We start from the raw sequence: 16,490 nt of genomic DNA, 5'->3' as shown, positions 1-16,490 counted from the left end.
TTGGGGAATTTAAAATGGACCAATTAGTGCACTCTTTCCTTTTTTGATGGTTCTAATTAGACGCAAGTTTAAATGTAGATTAGTGAAAAGGTCAGGCACGTGGCTGTTTCTCGTCAGGGCGCCTCAGATTTCTTTGGCCAAGTCTTCTAAAATTCTTCTCATCTGGAGGACAAAACACACATGTGTCTTCTTCCGCATGGCAAGGGGACAAATGAGCCCGACAGCGCAGCCGAGTTACCTCTGACCATGTGACCCGCCCAAGCAGCCTTCCTCTGTCGGTGACAAACACAGTCTGACCTCCAACAAGGCTCAGGATGCTGAAAGCCTGAAATAAATGATTTCCTGAATTACAGTAGTTTCCTGCAATCAATCAAATTCAAGATTGGAAAAGAACACCTGGGCTCTATTTTTATGAATCAAATCAGTAAAATAATCGAACATGGTTGACTTGCTTCATTGTGGGAATGCTGAAGCACGTATGTTGTTTTCTAACCTTTATTACAATAATTATTATATCACTTTATTCTCCTCACTTTTTCACAGAGAAACAACTCCCACATAATACTTCCGATTTCAAATTTCAACTTGCTTCAAAAAGTCACCCCTTCCTGGGTGTTTATCGTCTGATTCCACATTACTCACAGTACTCGCATAATTTAACGTTAAATATCAACTTTTCCCCATTCCTTTTTATTGGGACTGACATGGAACTTTTTCAGTCCCACTTTTCACGCCCACTTGAATGCATACGACTTCTCAGTAGCAACTCTGATACTGCTCAATAACCAAGAGGTCGCGGGTTCGAATCCCACCTGTATCCATGGCAATAATGCTAAGTGATTACATGCTAATCCTCTGACTATCATATCAGGAAATTAATTATAATTTCAGCATCATATGTCACTTTTTAATAAAAAAAAAAGTTAGTTAGGTCAGTGGTTAGACTATTTGCCTGCCACACGGAGGAGCAGGATTCAACCCCTGCTACAAACAACTCTTTTGTAGAAATGCAATATTGAATACTAACCATTGTCAAATTACTTGACATCCATTACTTTTGATGTCATTCTTCATGATTAAGTTTTGTCATTTTCACTTAATTAAGGATTAGGCTTAGCGTTCAGCTATTAGCATTTAGCTTTCAGCATTCGCACGCAATTTCTCCAGATATTGCACTTAGTCTAGTTCGAAAATGTAGTCATGGTCTCACCTCCTGAATGGTGTTGTGAGGACACAACAGGGCAGAAGAAGGTTGAATGCTGCATATCTCCTCTAGACGTCGATCTACTTTCTAAGCAAGGACCAAAACATGAAATGAAAATTAACTATTTTAGACTCATTACCAGTTTTTTTTACAATTTTCTTACAATTGTGAGAACTAATGTTGTGTCGTTCACGTACGTTCCGTAAAAAAAAATATATATATATTTTCAGTGAACGTGAGTGAACGGATCACTTCCTGAAGTGATTCGTTTTTTTCTCAGTTCATTTCAGCTCAGCCACGCTCATATCGTCAATCTTCGCGAACGACCAATCAGCAGCCAGCGTCAGACACGGGCGAACGTACTCCCATGCTATTGGCGTTAGCCAACGCGGATTAGCGAGTGGGGGTTGCGTATACGAACAATTCGACGAACGAATCTTTTGAACGGTTCTTTTTAACTCATTCACTGCCATTGACGGCTATAGACGTCAAAAATTGATTTGAACTATTTCTATTAGTTTAACACCTTTTTTTTAAACTTTTGTTAACAATAGAATGAAAAGCTTGTTTATTGTACATTTAGAACAGATATAAAATTTGTGATTAATCGTGAGTTAACCAGTGAAGTCATGTGACCTCTAGGTTACAAGACGACCACTCTACCACTGAGCAAAGCCGCTCCCAAGATGCATTTGAAATGATATAAAACTATTTTGAGATCATAGTTCGTGGTGTACTTTTAAGCAGTTAATATAGGCAATGCTAAACATTTTTAGTGAACTACTCGCAGTTCTTCACCATTCAAGCCCTGCGTTTGGTTGGGTTTGCGCTACTACGATCGTGCTCACAGTCACCGATTTCTTGCTATGACATGGCGGGATGTATTAATCATCTATGCGGTGCTCAGCTTGTATCTTTTTGGCAAGTATCTTTCAGCACGCACATGCCATTTGTGAGTGACTGTGTGCTTTTAAATGGAATTACCCATCAAAGCTTTTTGGTTCAATTCAACTCATTTTGCCTCAGCTCGCTCTTATTGTGTTGAGTGTGTGTGGTCTTGTTTTTGTTACATAGTGGGGCCAACATTTCGGGATTTCACAGAGATGTGGGGCCCACCCGTCCATTTTGCTGGGCCCCACAAGTTTAGACCTCTTTTTGAGGGTCAAGACTTGGTTTTAGAGTTTAGGTTTGAATTGGGTTATGGTTGAGTTTAGGGTATTTTTGATGGTTGGGGTTAGGGGAAGAGGCTAGGAAATGCATTATGTCAATGAGATGGCCCCACAAAGATAGTAAAACAAACCAGTGTGTGTGTGAGTGTACTTTTACCTGGGAAGTGCCACACTGACGCAGGAATGTCAGAAGGTCTGATCGCGTGACAAAACCCAACAATATTTCCGCCTCTTCATGGGAGAAAAGAGAACATCCATGTGAAAAAGAGTTGAAAAAAAAAAAGGCTATTTATTTCTTAGTACTTATATATAACTACAACTAATTCCGTTAAAAAAGGTAATTACTTATAGTTACCAGTAGCTTTTCTCCTAAAATAATTGAATTAGTAAATGAATTACTCCTTCATAAATGTAATTAGTTACTAGGGAAATAAGCTGTCGCATTACTTAAAAAAACAAAAAATATGTCAAAGAATTCAGACTTTTCCATATTTCTTTTTTTTTTTTGCGTTTCTAATTTGCTTATTCCAGGTGCACTGTACTTTATTTCACCTAATATTTATTGGACACCCTAACCACAACTGGTAGACATCTGTAGGAACTAATTCTAGTATTTTCTGTACTGTACTTTCTGTAGTGTAAAATCCAATAAAAACTGTCACACATCTTCCAGGCAATTGCTACCTACTATACTTGCAAGTATTTATTTCAACATATTAATAAAACAAGTACTTTAAGTTTATCTACCATCTACATATCTTGCATAGCTAGCTAGCAAACAAGCAAGCTAGCAATCAACAGTAAACAAACACATCATTTCAGATTATTGAGACACTTTTGTTCATGAGCGTTAGTAGTGAAGAGGGTCTTCTTCCCAGATTTAGTCATAACTGTTTTAATTTCCTTATTTCCTCAGTAGAGCTTTGTGAGTGTTATCGCAATTTCTGCCAGGTGCCGTCATGACTGGGGGACCTCCTCTATTTCCACAACAATGGGCCATTGTCTGTAGTTGAAGTCAATGTTGTAAGTGTCTGTAATGAATGATGTCTTTAAAAAAGTCTTATCTCATGTCCGGTGAACTCCGGGTGGGCTGTTTGCTGGGGGCTTTGTGGTACCGCCCTTCAAGATAGTATAAGAATGTTGTAAATGTCTGTAATCTTGGCACTTGTAAGAAGCTACAGCCATTGCCTGAAACTCACTTGTGCCCGGAATATTCTGTAAAAATAAAACCTTCGAAGGAACTGTTCATCGATCTCCAGCCTGTATTCAGATAATCAACATTCTCACTATCCGAAAGAAAACGAACACGCGGCAGAAAAAGCTTATCTTCCAACAGTAGCTACTTTCCTACTATGATGTATGTGGAGAAGGATCACTATTTTGCACTTGTGTGTCTGCCCACCATGTGAGTCCACCACAGGGATTTGCATCTCGCTGCTGCTGTTGACAACATGTCGGACCTCCTCCGGGCCAGCCGCTTTCTGCAGCTGCACTCGTGTCGCTCCCAAAACGTGTCCCACCTGCTTGGAGAGAATCCTGTCAAAGAAAAGACACGTTGTCTTCAAAGCAGCCTCCAGTCAATGGCAAATGCTCTCCTGTCACAAATTTGTCATCGCAATTCTGTGGAGATTTAGGCTGTTGCAGAAGACTGAATTAGATTTGCTTCCCCTTTCGTTGTATTCAGGTTTGGATACAGAACGGATGAGATGCGATCGCAGTTTGATAGTGGTGGGAAATACAAATACCTGTACTTTGTCACTCCTTCACTCCTTCACTCCTCCCTTCCTTCCTTCCTCCCTTCCTCCCTCCCTTCCTTTCTTCCTCCCTTCCTCCCTTCCCTTTTTTAGTCTTTTGATTTCCAAATAGTTCAAGAGAGACCAAATAAAGTTCCAAAGTTTAACAAATCAGACAACTATGGGACAGCACTGTGTTTTCCCCCCCAACCAATAATGTTTTTTACTGGTTAGGGGGTACTTGGCTGAATTTTTTTTTTCACAGGGGGCACATCACTGGAGAAAATCCCCAACTGTACAGCAGAATATTATACTGTTGGTATACCCGGGGCGTGCCATGACGAGAGAGGGCATGTGTGGCAGCCTCTTGCTGATGGAGACAGCGTCATAGAAAGATGGGCGGCTGCCAGACCGAGCGACGCCATTGGCCAGCAGAGTGGCGAGGAGGACGGGAACAACATGGCTGAATTGACCGGTTAACTCCAAGGCCAAGAGGGCCGGCGATAAAGTGTGCGTCACAGCCCCGGAGAACGCTGCTGCACCTGCGCGACAACAACAACAACTACACACATAAGGTCGAATCGTGTACAGTGGTGCCTTGAGATAAGAATTCTATTCATTTCATGATGATGCGCATAACTCAAAACAATCAGATCACAAGTCACCTTTTCTCATTGAAATGAATGGAAATGTTAATCCATTCTATCCTTCCCCCCCAAAAACAACAAAAATGGTTGCAGTGTGTATTTGAATTAGGAAAAATATTGCACCATAATATTGTATTATGGTTATTGTGCTGCATGACAGTAAACTTCAACTGGGAGAGGACAGCTACCTGTAGTAATAATAACCCAAGGGAATACAGGCCTGGTTCTTGGATGCAATGTGCTTAAAAAAAAAAAGAAAAGAAAAAAGTATTGCCTTGCATATTTGTTTGTTTGTTTTTTTTTTACTCTCAATGTAGGATATTGTTGCATTGTGGATACAGTACAATTCTACAATTGTTTGCATGTACATACATCTACAGTAATATTGAAGTAGTGCAACACATTACTATTCATAGACAGTACTACAGTAATGTCTTGTAATGATTTTTTATTGTATTGTACATCCTCAATTATCTGATGTATTGTAACTTGATAACCACTATAACATGCATTGTTTATTTGTTTGTTTATTTTTACCAGCAAGTGCATATCCCCCAGGATTGATAGAAGACCATTCCTGTGGGCTGGAGGAAACATAAAGTATTCCTTCTGCAAGCAAGCGGCCCAAGGCCGCCCCTTGGAAGAAAAAAAACAAACAGAAAAGAAACAAAAATCAGTATTAGCAAACAACATTTCTCCACAAAATGATCAAACTTGCTAAAGTAGGAAACTGTGGCACTCTCTCTGGCTATCTTGTTTCTTTTTCACATGACAGTTTTTATTCCAAAAAACAATACTGAATATAAATGCCTACATACTCCTGTTTAAATGCATTTTTTTATGTATAAACATTTAGACCAAGTTTAATCATTTCAAAACGTTTTCTATCATTAATGTTTCGTAAAAAGAAAAGAATAGTGCCAAGATGAAAATGACATTGTGTGCAGTGGAAATCTTATTATTAGTTTTACTAATAGGGGTGTGCCAAAAAATCGATTCTTATAAGAATCGGGATTCTTATAAGAATCGATTTCAAATGTCCCCAAATTGATTTTATTTAAATTATTTTATACTGTCTTCCCTTTGTTTGTGTATGCCTTTATTGGGAGCGCTGTTCATGTTGTACCCAATTTGGCCACTTAGGGGCAGTGTGGTTCCATGCAGTCTGATACACTGTTAAGTTGTAGCCACATTAGAGAGTAGAAAAAGTGCCGCGAGTAGAGCACTAGTTAGCATTAGCGAGTCAGACTGGAGTAGATCATTACGATTCCTTGAACATCTATAAATTGAAGCAAAAATCATTGTCAATCAAATCATTTTGAATCAAAAATCGTCCTTAATCGAAAATCGATACTGAATCGAATCGCACACTCAAAAATCGGAATCTAATTTAATCGCGAGACATTCAAAGATTCCCACCCCTATTTACTTATATGATATTCTGTATGTTTTCTTTCCTTTTGGTATACAATTTACATCAAATCAAAATTACTGCTCTGTATTAAGTATATTGTGCTATTGGGTAGGTCAGTGGCCATTGCAAAATCCAATGGGTTCACAAATGCTTTTAAAAGAGACCATTATTACCATCTTGTTTCAATGTTTCAATGATAGAAAGACAATTTTCCCTCCCTCACTCACCATAAATGAAGACTGGCATGAAATAACCGGCGGGCAGAGGCAGAGTGCAGGCGAGCACCGACATCCATAGCTGAAAAACAACAACACAAGCGCAACTCTCTTCACAGGCCTCACAAATCCAATTTCATTTCACTGCATTCATACTGCAGCATCAATTTGAGCCAAATAATAGACGTTGAGAAGTAAAAGAGCTTATTATGGACAGACTGAAAAGAGGGAAAATATATTTTGTTATGAGTAAAAGGACAAAAATAAAGATGTGAAATAAGAAAAAATTGGTATATCAAGAGAATAAAATTACAAGCATAAACTGTGTTAAGATGAGGACTCTTGAGCTTTTGTCAAGTTACATTTTCATAGAAACACTCAAAAGTTACTTCTATAGGAAAGAGCTGAATGTATTGCCTCTGCTTTTCGATTTAATGTTTGTTTTTCTCAGTATCTCACAATACCCAAGAAGAAAACTATCAGTGCTCTCTTTAGCTTAGTGGTTGTTAACCTTTGTTGGAGGTACTGAATCCCACCACTTTCATATGCGCATTCACCGAACCCTTCATTATTTATTTATTTTCTCCCAAATTCAGGTATAGGGTTTACTGGTGAACAAAATGAACAGGGAGATTAACCTTTTCATCACACCTGGCTCTCTTCACCTTAAATTCAGAAAGCGTAATGTTCTTGTCTTCCCCATCTCCATGCAGCTTAAGGAAGCGTTCCTTTAGTTTTCGAGATAGCTAGTTGCGCTGGACTACACTTGCTCAACTTGGCATTGCAAATCATGCAGCATCATTCAACTCAACAACAACCACCGCTGTTTTTCCCGAGCCAGCACATACAATGAAAATAGCAAAGGCCCCAGAATTGAACCCTGTGGAACACCATAAGTCCCGGTATACATGTGAATCCATACTGCACATATTCATCCGACCACTTTTTTTTTTCTCTCGACAGTTAGCATGAAGGGTCTACAATAATAAATAAGGATAAATAATAATAATAAAATAAATAACACTAATGATAATAATGACCACACCAAATTCCCTACAGCACAAGGTAGCGTGATCACCTGGGGCATGTCATCACACCTAAGACTGACTCACTGTTGGAGTTCGATCGAACCCTGCAGGTTAAGAGCCATTGATTTAGCTCCAATAAGCCTTGTTTTCTGGGAAACAAGTCCTGATAATGAGTCTGGCTTGTTTTGTGAGGAAATCATTTTGGCGAAAAAAAGGCCGTAAATAATTATACGACAAGTAGAGTCAACAGTATTATTAGGGCCTGAGTATGTATGTCTGAGGACCAAATTGAAATGGAAATTCCGCCAACCAATTTTTTGAACCTGCTGGCATGAGATTTTACAGAAAATAAATCCTTTCGGTCGCCTCAAAGGTTGAAGCGTTAATCTTTAAACGGCTCATTGTCCTATGAAAATGTCAGCCGCTTGCTGCATGATATTAGGGCTAAATTTATCTCCAATAGTACATTTAGTCCTTTATTTGTACCTTCATGAGCAGAAAGACAGTCAGAGACGGGAAGACGGGATACTCGGATGAGCCCCACTCGGTCTCCGGCTGCCCAGAGGCATTGTGGGATTGAGACGTCCACGGTGTGTTTTCCAGTAATGAGGTGAGCAGCTGCTTCATGGTGAGCTGAATTTCACAGAAAAGAAGAAGGCAGTGTCATTCTTCTTTTGAAGAAAAAAAAGAAGAATATTACAGTTGTGGTAATAACATCTCACACTAGGCTAGTGTTTCCCTTTATTTATTTGTATTTATTTTTTGTATTTTCCTGATGAAGACCCACCTTGGAAGCCATGTGTTGACCCACAAAGTGAGGGAAGGTGAGAGATGCCAAGAAGAAGGCGACTATGGCAGAGTACAGTGCTTTCCTACACAGACAATCAACACCGTCATTTCACTTCTTTTTGTTCATCGTGGCATTATTATTATTTTTTTGGGCATTTTGGTTGAAGCTACCAGTGAGATGGGGCCTATTGCAATTTGGGCGAGTATACAACCAGGACTGCTTGCCAGCCAATGACAGAGCACATACAGCATAGACAAGCAACCATTCACACTTGCTACACTATATTATTATTATTTATATTGCTCTTATTTTTCATTGAGTAGTGGCTTTGGCATTGTGTGTGTGTGTGTGTGTGTGTGTGTGTGTGTGTGTGTGTGTGTGTGTGTGTGTGTGTGTGTGTGTGTGTGTGTGTGTGTGTGTGTGTGTGTGTGTGTGTGTGTGTGTGCTCACTCTGTTTTCAGCATGTTAATGAGGACGGCGTTTGTGGTGATGAGATGCAACATGAGGCGATGCAGGGAGAGGTACAAGCAGCTCACAGCTCCACACAACAGCCTATTTTCAGCATGGACACACACGCACGCACACACACGCACGAGTCATTAGCAGCCACGATGAGGCTAATTGGAAGAACAACACGAGAGCTCAGAGTTTCCACATGGCCTAATGTGAATATGAATCAGTCACGGGGAATGGAATTAGTCAGAGGAGTCAGCTCACCCCAGCGGAGCAAAGAGCAGAATCTCCGATGGCAGGAAAGGTAAGGCCGTGGGGAAATTGGTTTGAAACAACACCTGAAGAGTCTCTGGAGGGACAAAACAAATCAAGTCTTTTTTCATTTAAGTTCACTGAGTTTTTATTGAAATCTCAACCTGAAGGTCTTCCTGATGTAAATTGCATCAAAAGGCATTTCTTGTTCAAACACTTTTTTTTTTTTTGTCAGCCACATAAATACTAAAGAATTATTCAACCTAAAACAATTATTGGGCTTCTGCATACAATCCTTGCGTGTGTTTATGCTTACTTGAAACTAACACCGTTCTACATGCCGAGTTAAAATATCTGAAATCGGCCGTTCAATCTTCTCTATAAATAGCTTCCCGGAAGCTTTTGAAACGTATTGATTTCTGCCGTCTAAGCTAGAAGAGCATTAAAAAGGTTCTGTCGCTGATGTTGAGCGATAAGACTCAGTCAGAGTCCTGTTGGTCCTCGCAGTGAAAAGTGCCTTGAGAAAATCAATAACGTTGCAAACTGAATGCTATAAGTTGTATAGTACCCCTGACAAAAGGACTTCATTGAAAGTGAAAAATGGTAGGCTCAGGTTGACTTCCAACTATCCTGAAACATCGTAGCTTAAATACAAGAGGAACATGTTGTCCTTTTGTAACTTAGTTATTCGTATCACAGCAGTTGAGAAGCTTGATAAACCATCAATTCTAAATTTGAAAGTAAAATACAGAAATGGTCATGTTAAAACCGATGCTCTGATAAAATAATTTGCCTTGAAAGGAATATATATAAACGCATTTGTGTCCGTATCACTTTTGAAACCGGGCGGAACGATTTCAAAACGCGCCCGGTACGCGTCCGTCCGGACGCCATACGCAGGATACTCCTCCGGTGATGACGTAATGGTCGCAGCTCGATGACGACGCATTGGCGCAGATTGATGACTTATGCGCCAATTCTCACGTGACTGCGCGCGAACCGTCAGACTGTCAACAACAATGGCGGACAGCCGTGTCGCAGTCGTTTTGCGCTGCCTCCTTAGCTTGCGGCAAAATATTTTGCTTCTTTATTCCCACGTTCAACAAGCGGTGTTGTACTTGAACCAGCCGCCATTGTCACTTCTCCTATGTTCGTCTTCTTCATGTTGTTTCGATACATGCAAAGCCATGTTTGTTCTGTAGATTGCAATCAAGTTAGAAAAAAAAGTGTTCGTCTCCTTCGCTGATTCTTCTTCTACGCTTTCCGTTAACTCCCTGTGGCTGCGCAGCAGCGCCACTCCAGACTTGCCGTATACATTACAGCCGTTAAACATCCTCAGCGTCTTCTTTTGGACACACGCAAGTCTTGCTTCTGTGTGTACGAGATTTGTTTGAGGAACGAAAACCGGCTTTGCTTCCGTCTGGACGGGGCCTAAATACACCAACGCTAATTACTTGACAAGACACACCTGGGGAAGAAACAAGTGGCTGAGGGCACTGGTTGGTCGACCACACGGGGAGGGGAAGACACACACAGGCGGACGTGGTTACACATAACGAGACGAGGGGAAAGACAAGGAACACAAAACAAAACACTGATCCCGTAGACAACCGACAACAAGAACACCCAAAATCAAACAAAACCCCACAGAACCGAAACGTAACAATTTGTTTCCACCGTGTGTCAACATTTGTCAACCGTGCTTTACCTTCGTCTCCACTCCACACTGACAACAAGCGGAAGGTCAACGCACCGCAGGCTACTGAGAAGAAAGATGGCAAGTAGTTCCGCATGGCGAAATGAGAGGACATCACCTCCATGCTGAAGAGCACACCTACAAGGAAGGACAAGGAGGAAACAACAAGAAAACACACAATGGAATGACCTTCCCTAGCCTCATTAGCTTAGCTGGCTGCATTTGCTAATAGCTAGAACTAACTAACTAGATGCGCCTGTTAATTTTTAAGGATTTCAAGTTTAAAACAACAACAACAACATATAGTTTTATCAAAAGCCTGCATTTATTTGCATTATATATCGCTGTCATCAAGCCAAAAACGTTGTACTTCCAAAACAAATAAAAAAATAAAAAAATAAAAAAATAAACGAACACATACAGTTGGGGCCCATATGGGCACCACTTGGTGTAGTTGGGCTTTGGCTGGGCATGGGCTTAGAATGGGCTTCGTTGTTGGGCCCCACTTGGGCAGTAGGTGGGCGGTAGATGGGTGAAATTAACCCTGCCTTCACGTGCTATGGGAAAGATGGACCTGGAGTTCTGTTCATGTGCCTTTGTTGTTATAGCAAAAAAAATACACATAGCAGATTATGTACTCTTTGCTCGTAAAACCGAACAATTATGGCAAATAATGAGTTGTAAAGGACAGGACATTGAATTGTGTATGCTACGTAATTGTGTAGATTCTAAAACAACCTGCTAGCGGACGACAACGCCCTTATAAGTGTTAATATTTCTTTCCATTCACAAATCCTTCGGCGCTCTCCGCCATGTTAAAACTTGAAAGGTTCTCTCAGCTCGGAGACTCGGGTATCAAAATGAATTCCCAGTTGTCCAGTGGAAAATACGACACAGGGGACGTGCAATTTTCTACTCGACGTGGTATTTACCATAATTTCGATACCACATGAAGGCAGCATAGGTATAGGCAATAAGGTGGCTCTGGCTGGGCTTCACTCCAAAATATTAAAATTTTGTACAGTAACAGAATGCACGATATTATTATTATTTTATTTGTTATTAATATCGACACCTTCTTAAATTAATGCTTAAGTTTTCCCCCCCAGATTTTTCAGGAAACACAAACAATTGAACCATTGCATCATAAGGAGATGATTTAGACACACACAAAAAAATGCAAAATTACTTTGGCATTTCTTTTAGGAGGGTGACAATATGTATTATTTGGACTATTAATGGGCCATTTCATTCTAGTTTGACAAGATTAATATTCAAACCTAGAAGAAAGCGCTGCACAGCATTCTGAAAAGATATGGGAAAACACCTCCGCCTTCGAGCCAATTGAAGAAAGCCCAAATGGGACCCATTCACTAGCCCACATCCAACCCACATGGGCCCCACATGGGTGTGTTGACGTCGACACGTGTGCACTGATGAACAGATTTTGAAAAAATATGAAATTGACCACATTTTGACTTATGAGGTTACATCAAGACTTGCAGATGAGAGGATAATAGTAACGATAAGAAGATAGAGACAGAATATTGAAGGACAAAAATAGAAGCCCAATTTAGGCCGAATTGATTATGTGTCTAATGTCTTAACTTACCACTTATGGGTGCTCCGAAGCAGCTTGCGACACCGACTGCAGCGGCTACGACCAACATATCCCCATCTGCTTTCTTCCGGACAACATAAAAACGATGACACAATGAGTTGATTTATTTTAAATTATATTAAACTACATAAAGTAGACAGCATGCTTCCCCTGTGTTAGGGTATCGCCATATATATATATATATATAATTTATTTGTGTTAAAATATCCAATTACGACGATCAATGCTGTTCAATGGTATTATGCTTACAAGCTAACAGGCTATTCTTAAGTCAAATGTTTTGTTGTTCAAAATACTTAACGTTATTTTATGTTTAGTTTGACAGTAAAAGTTCAACTGGGAGTGGCATTGAACTGCTTGAAGCCTTTTTGTTGAATTGGTCAATATTTGCCAAACTTTGCTAAATAACTAAATAAGTAAATCAATCAATCAATCAATCAAATCTCCAGGTACCACTGTATTCGTATGCAAACAATAAAAAGTCAGAATTGTAATAATACTTAATACTTTTATTATTGTTAATTCTCGTGATGCGGATTGCATATGAATTTTTTTCTTCTTTTTTTAACAACAACCAAAAGGCTTCTTTACAGTACTGTACCTCCTTCGCGGTTTGCATCAGCGAGCAAAGTTTGCTCAGGTAGCTTGCCATCATGGTGCAAACATGCACAAATGGACCCTGACGTTAGGAAACAAACACCTTGAATACATAACAAAGATGATTTTGAAGCCGCATGTGTAAATAAGAAGCCTCTCACCACTTTCCCCAGGAAAAGTGTGTTCCCAGCTGCCAGTGTGCAAATGAGACCCAGGAACTTGGTGAACATGTTGGTGAGGGACAAGTAATGTGGCAGTTGTATGCCGGTCAGCATGGTCCTCACCTCTGGAATTCCAGAACCTGTCCAAACACCAAATTACAATTTGTACGGCTCACTCATCCACTGAGACTTACCCATCCACTAGGGGGCATACTTGCATTGTACAGTACCAGGGGGAAGCTACGCTGTGCTACTAATCAGCAGTTATACAGCATTTTTCTGGGATATTCTCTCAGTATTTACTGAAGATAAATAATTTTTAGGAATTTAATTTGGTCCCAAATTAAAAATGTAACCATACTTTATACTTAAACTCGGACAGGGATAAATGGCTTGCACTGCCCCCTTGGGGGGGGGGGGGGGGGCAATACAAAAAATACATAAATACAAAGCCAACTGAAAAATCAATCAAATTCTTCACTTTTTTGTTCATTTTAATGTCCGGTGCCACGAAAAGTAACTAACTGACACAAAAGTAAACATGGAAAGCCTAAAAGCCCAGTGTTTTACAGTACAATGCTATAGCATAGCATAGAAACAAGGGTGGTCTCTTCATTTTTCCCCCCATGGCTGTATAGTCTACAAAAGGGGGTCTTCAACCTCTATCAAACTGACAGCTACTTCTTGGCTACTTATTAACTAAATTGCTCCCAAAAACGTATTAATATGTTCTATTTTAAATGTTTTAAGTGTCCCAAAAAGGTATTTATAAGTTGTTGTTTTTATGCTTGAGCATTGATGCAGCCTCTCTACTGCAAAGAACAGTTGAAGAAATTGTAGTTATTACACAAACGGCCAGCAGGTGGCAGCAGAGCAAAATGTTGAAATGTCATTACTCACATTTCTAAATGAATAATGATAAAACTTAGCTATATTTTAATGCTAATCGCTGCAAAACGGAAACAGATAGAAATATATATTTTTTCCTGATGAAAGAAGAGACTAATCTTTCTTTTGGTAGGTTCCATGTTTTTATAGCAATAGAACACAATATTCTGTGGGCCTTGCAAAATCAGTCAAAATCCAGTAAAACAGCCGGGAGTGAAGGGGATTGCTTCTGTGAAAATGGCTGGGAGTGAATGAGTTAATGGCAAGCACTAGCTGTTTGATAGTGATACACACTTTTTAAATAATAGATTTTATCAAATTACCTTTAATTTTATAAAAATAAATAAATAATTATATTCATCTGTGTGAGACACTGATCACGTTAATGATTTCCCACAGTAATTATGATACTCCCCTCTTCATTTTCTTCAAATATGTTGTGTTGTTTGTATCTATGCGTATACTAATGAATGATTTAGGTTAATAATTAGCAACACAAAGGTCAGTAAGTCTACCTAAACGTAAATCATGTGTTTCACTTTAATTTTATGGTGCGTATGACATCCCTGTGCGCTTTGAAAGGTGACTTGACATAGATTGTAATGTACCTGTGCAGTGGCAGACACACCTGTGGAGAAAGGGCAGATGTTGTGGCAGAGTGAAGCTGAGATGGCGCAGAGGCATGCTGGGTAAAGAGTCCAGCAGAAGAACTGCAGCAGACTGTTGCCCTCCAGCTGGCCGTAAAGCCACCGGTGAGCTACGAGTACACACAGACACACTCCATCATACACACTCATGCTAAAGTAAAAAAATTATTCCTACTAAACGTTGCTGCTACACATAATGTCATAATCTCCATGCGTGTGTGTATACCTGTCAGGAGCTTGCTTACACTCAGGTCCATAAGAAAGCTGAGAACGGCACTCAACATTCCCAGAGCAGCACAGAGGTACCATTCCATCCCGCACACCCTTTCCAGACAACATGTTAGCTTCAAAAGGCAACCTGTGGCATTAAAATGGGAATTTAAATCTGTAAATAAAATACGAGAATGAGTATAATAGCTTTGATTATAATTACCCAAAGTGATGTAATATACTAACTAGTAATGTACTAAATAAATAAGTAAATTTGCACCCTTTATCGTGCATTTGTGGGGTGTCAAAATGAGTGCATTCATTTTGCTTTAATTTAAAGTTCCTTTAATGCCACAATTTTTTTTTTTACGCGGATTAATGACTTACTTTGAAAGCTTGCACTGGGGGGAGGGGGGGACACGTCCACGTCAAATTTTAGCAGTAATAAATTCAATATTAATGCCTATATTTGTGGAGACTGCAGGTCAAGTTGTAATTTACAATTTTAAAAATGTGCAGAATTTCACAAGTTACTCCATATGTTAAAGATTTAGATAGCTCTTAATATGAAAAATAAAAATGCACTAAGCTGTCACCAAAGTCTTACAAATTAAATTATGCCATCTAGTGGCAGAAAAATGACCTCTACACAAATCAATATCACACTAGTATTTTACAGTACAGTACATATTTTTAGTTTCAACTCAATTTTATGAATTGACTAAAACTGACTAAAAGATGCAGCCATATTTCTATTAGTTTAAAAAAAATTCCCACTCTTATGTTAACAAGAGTATGAAAACCTGGGAAAAAAACATGTTATTTTCTTTTTTATTGTACATTTAGAACATATATAAAATTTGCGATTAATCATTCACGTGATTAATTACGATTAAAAAAAATTATTGCCTGACACCCCTAATAATAATACATTCAATGAATTACCTTTGACAACGATTCAGAGGGATTGTCCCACGCTCGTTTTCATATGAATGAAGTACAATGCCATCCACCACACACTGTGCCTTGTGTAAATCCACAAAAATTGCGATACACAATCCGTGCCACAAGTTTGACCTGGTTTTAAAGTGTCTAAAATGGAGTCTACTTTTTGTCACCAAATTGCTAGATGCGCTTGGGGTGTAGCAGCAAAACCTCTGCTGGAACACCCAGTGAGGCACAGTGCAGTCCCAAACACGGTAGACTAGAATTGGCCCGGCATGAAAATGAAGATGCACACATTTTTCCACCAAGCACACAGGCTTGGCCCCAAATTAGCATAATTCTTTGTCAATATGTGCCCTGTGATTAAATAACGACCAATCCAGGGTGCACCACATCTATTTTCCCAGGTCAAGAAAATGGATGGATACGATGCACACCAGTGAAGAGAGTTCCTGCAGTGAAAGAGCTCAATGATCTTCCTAAATGTCAAATGCACCAGAGCTCGCCTGTGATGCATTGATGGCGTCTGCAACAATCAGAGTCAAATGTCAGACCTTTGACAAAGCCACGGGAGCGTCTGTGCGGTTTCCGTGGATGAGCGGGGAGCAGCGTCCGACTCGGGAATGTCTTCTCGTTTTGATTTCTTCCCTCATACGTGCGGCTGCTTCCGCCATTTTCACTTTTCTCCAGGAACCTCATGCTGCCTTCAAATGCTTGTGTTAGTTCATCTAACTAAGCTGAAAAAGCATGGATGAACCTTGTGCTTGGTTATTAAAGCTAAATTCCAAACTGAACAGACTTACCTGAGAGATGCAGTGGA

At 39.7% G+C, this 16,490-nt stretch overlaps 1 protein-coding gene across 2 annotated transcripts; it reads right to left on the bottom strand.

The window, feature by feature from the left end:
• clcnk (chloride voltage-gated channel K) lies at nucleotides 1–16,490 on the bottom strand. Of its 2 annotated transcripts, none has more exons than XM_086069314.1 (20): nucleotides 16,474–16,490; nucleotides 16,225–16,374; nucleotides 14,742–14,873; nucleotides 14,497–14,625; nucleotides 12,981–13,120; nucleotides 12,824–12,901; nucleotides 12,214–12,286; nucleotides 10,614–10,739; nucleotides 8,918–9,002; nucleotides 8,651–8,752; nucleotides 8,198–8,282; nucleotides 7,897–8,043; nucleotides 6,395–6,464; nucleotides 5,291–5,389; nucleotides 4,432–4,648; nucleotides 3,776–3,909; nucleotides 2,531–2,604; nucleotides 1,211–1,291; nucleotides 239–325; nucleotides 1–162 (listed from the first exon to the last, which is right to left on the bottom strand). In XM_086069314.1, exons 2-20 carry the CDS (start codon nucleotides 16,367–16,369, stop codon nucleotides 124–126), a joined length of 2,043 nt encoding a protein of 680 aa, XP_085925440.1. In that variant the 5' UTR covers nucleotides 16,370–16,374; nucleotides 16,474–16,490; the 3' UTR covers nucleotides 1–123. The 2 variants fall into 2 exon arrangements, with proteins under 2 accessions (XP_085925440.1, XP_085925442.1); XM_086069316.1 differs by having other exon boundaries at nucleotides 16,225–16,370; nucleotides 16,474–16,488.

Source organism: Leptonotus elevatus, chromosome 2, assembly GCF_054856555.1.
Source record: "Leptonotus elevatus isolate MCC_2025b chromosome 2, RoL_Lele_1.0, whole genome shotgun sequence".
Taxonomy (NCBI): Eukaryota; Metazoa; Chordata; class Actinopteri; order Syngnathiformes; family Syngnathidae; genus Leptonotus; species Leptonotus elevatus.
The sequence above is the reverse complement of the archived record's forward strand: the minus strand, read 5'-3'. Positions and strand labels throughout refer to the sequence as shown.

Coding starts and splice junctions, on each gene's coding strand:
- clcnk (XM_086069314.1), bottom strand. CDS start 16,369: ATGAGGTTCCTGGAGAAAAGTGAAAATGGCGGAAGCAGCCGCACGTAT. Junction 14,874..16,224: donor CTCCCGTGGCTTTGTCAAAG/GTCTGACATTTG, acceptor TTAATGCCACAG/GTTGCCTTTTGAAGCTAACA. Junction 326..1,210: donor CTCACAACACCATTCAGGAG/GTGAGACCATGA, acceptor CATTTATTTCAG/GCTTTCAGCATCCTGAGCCT.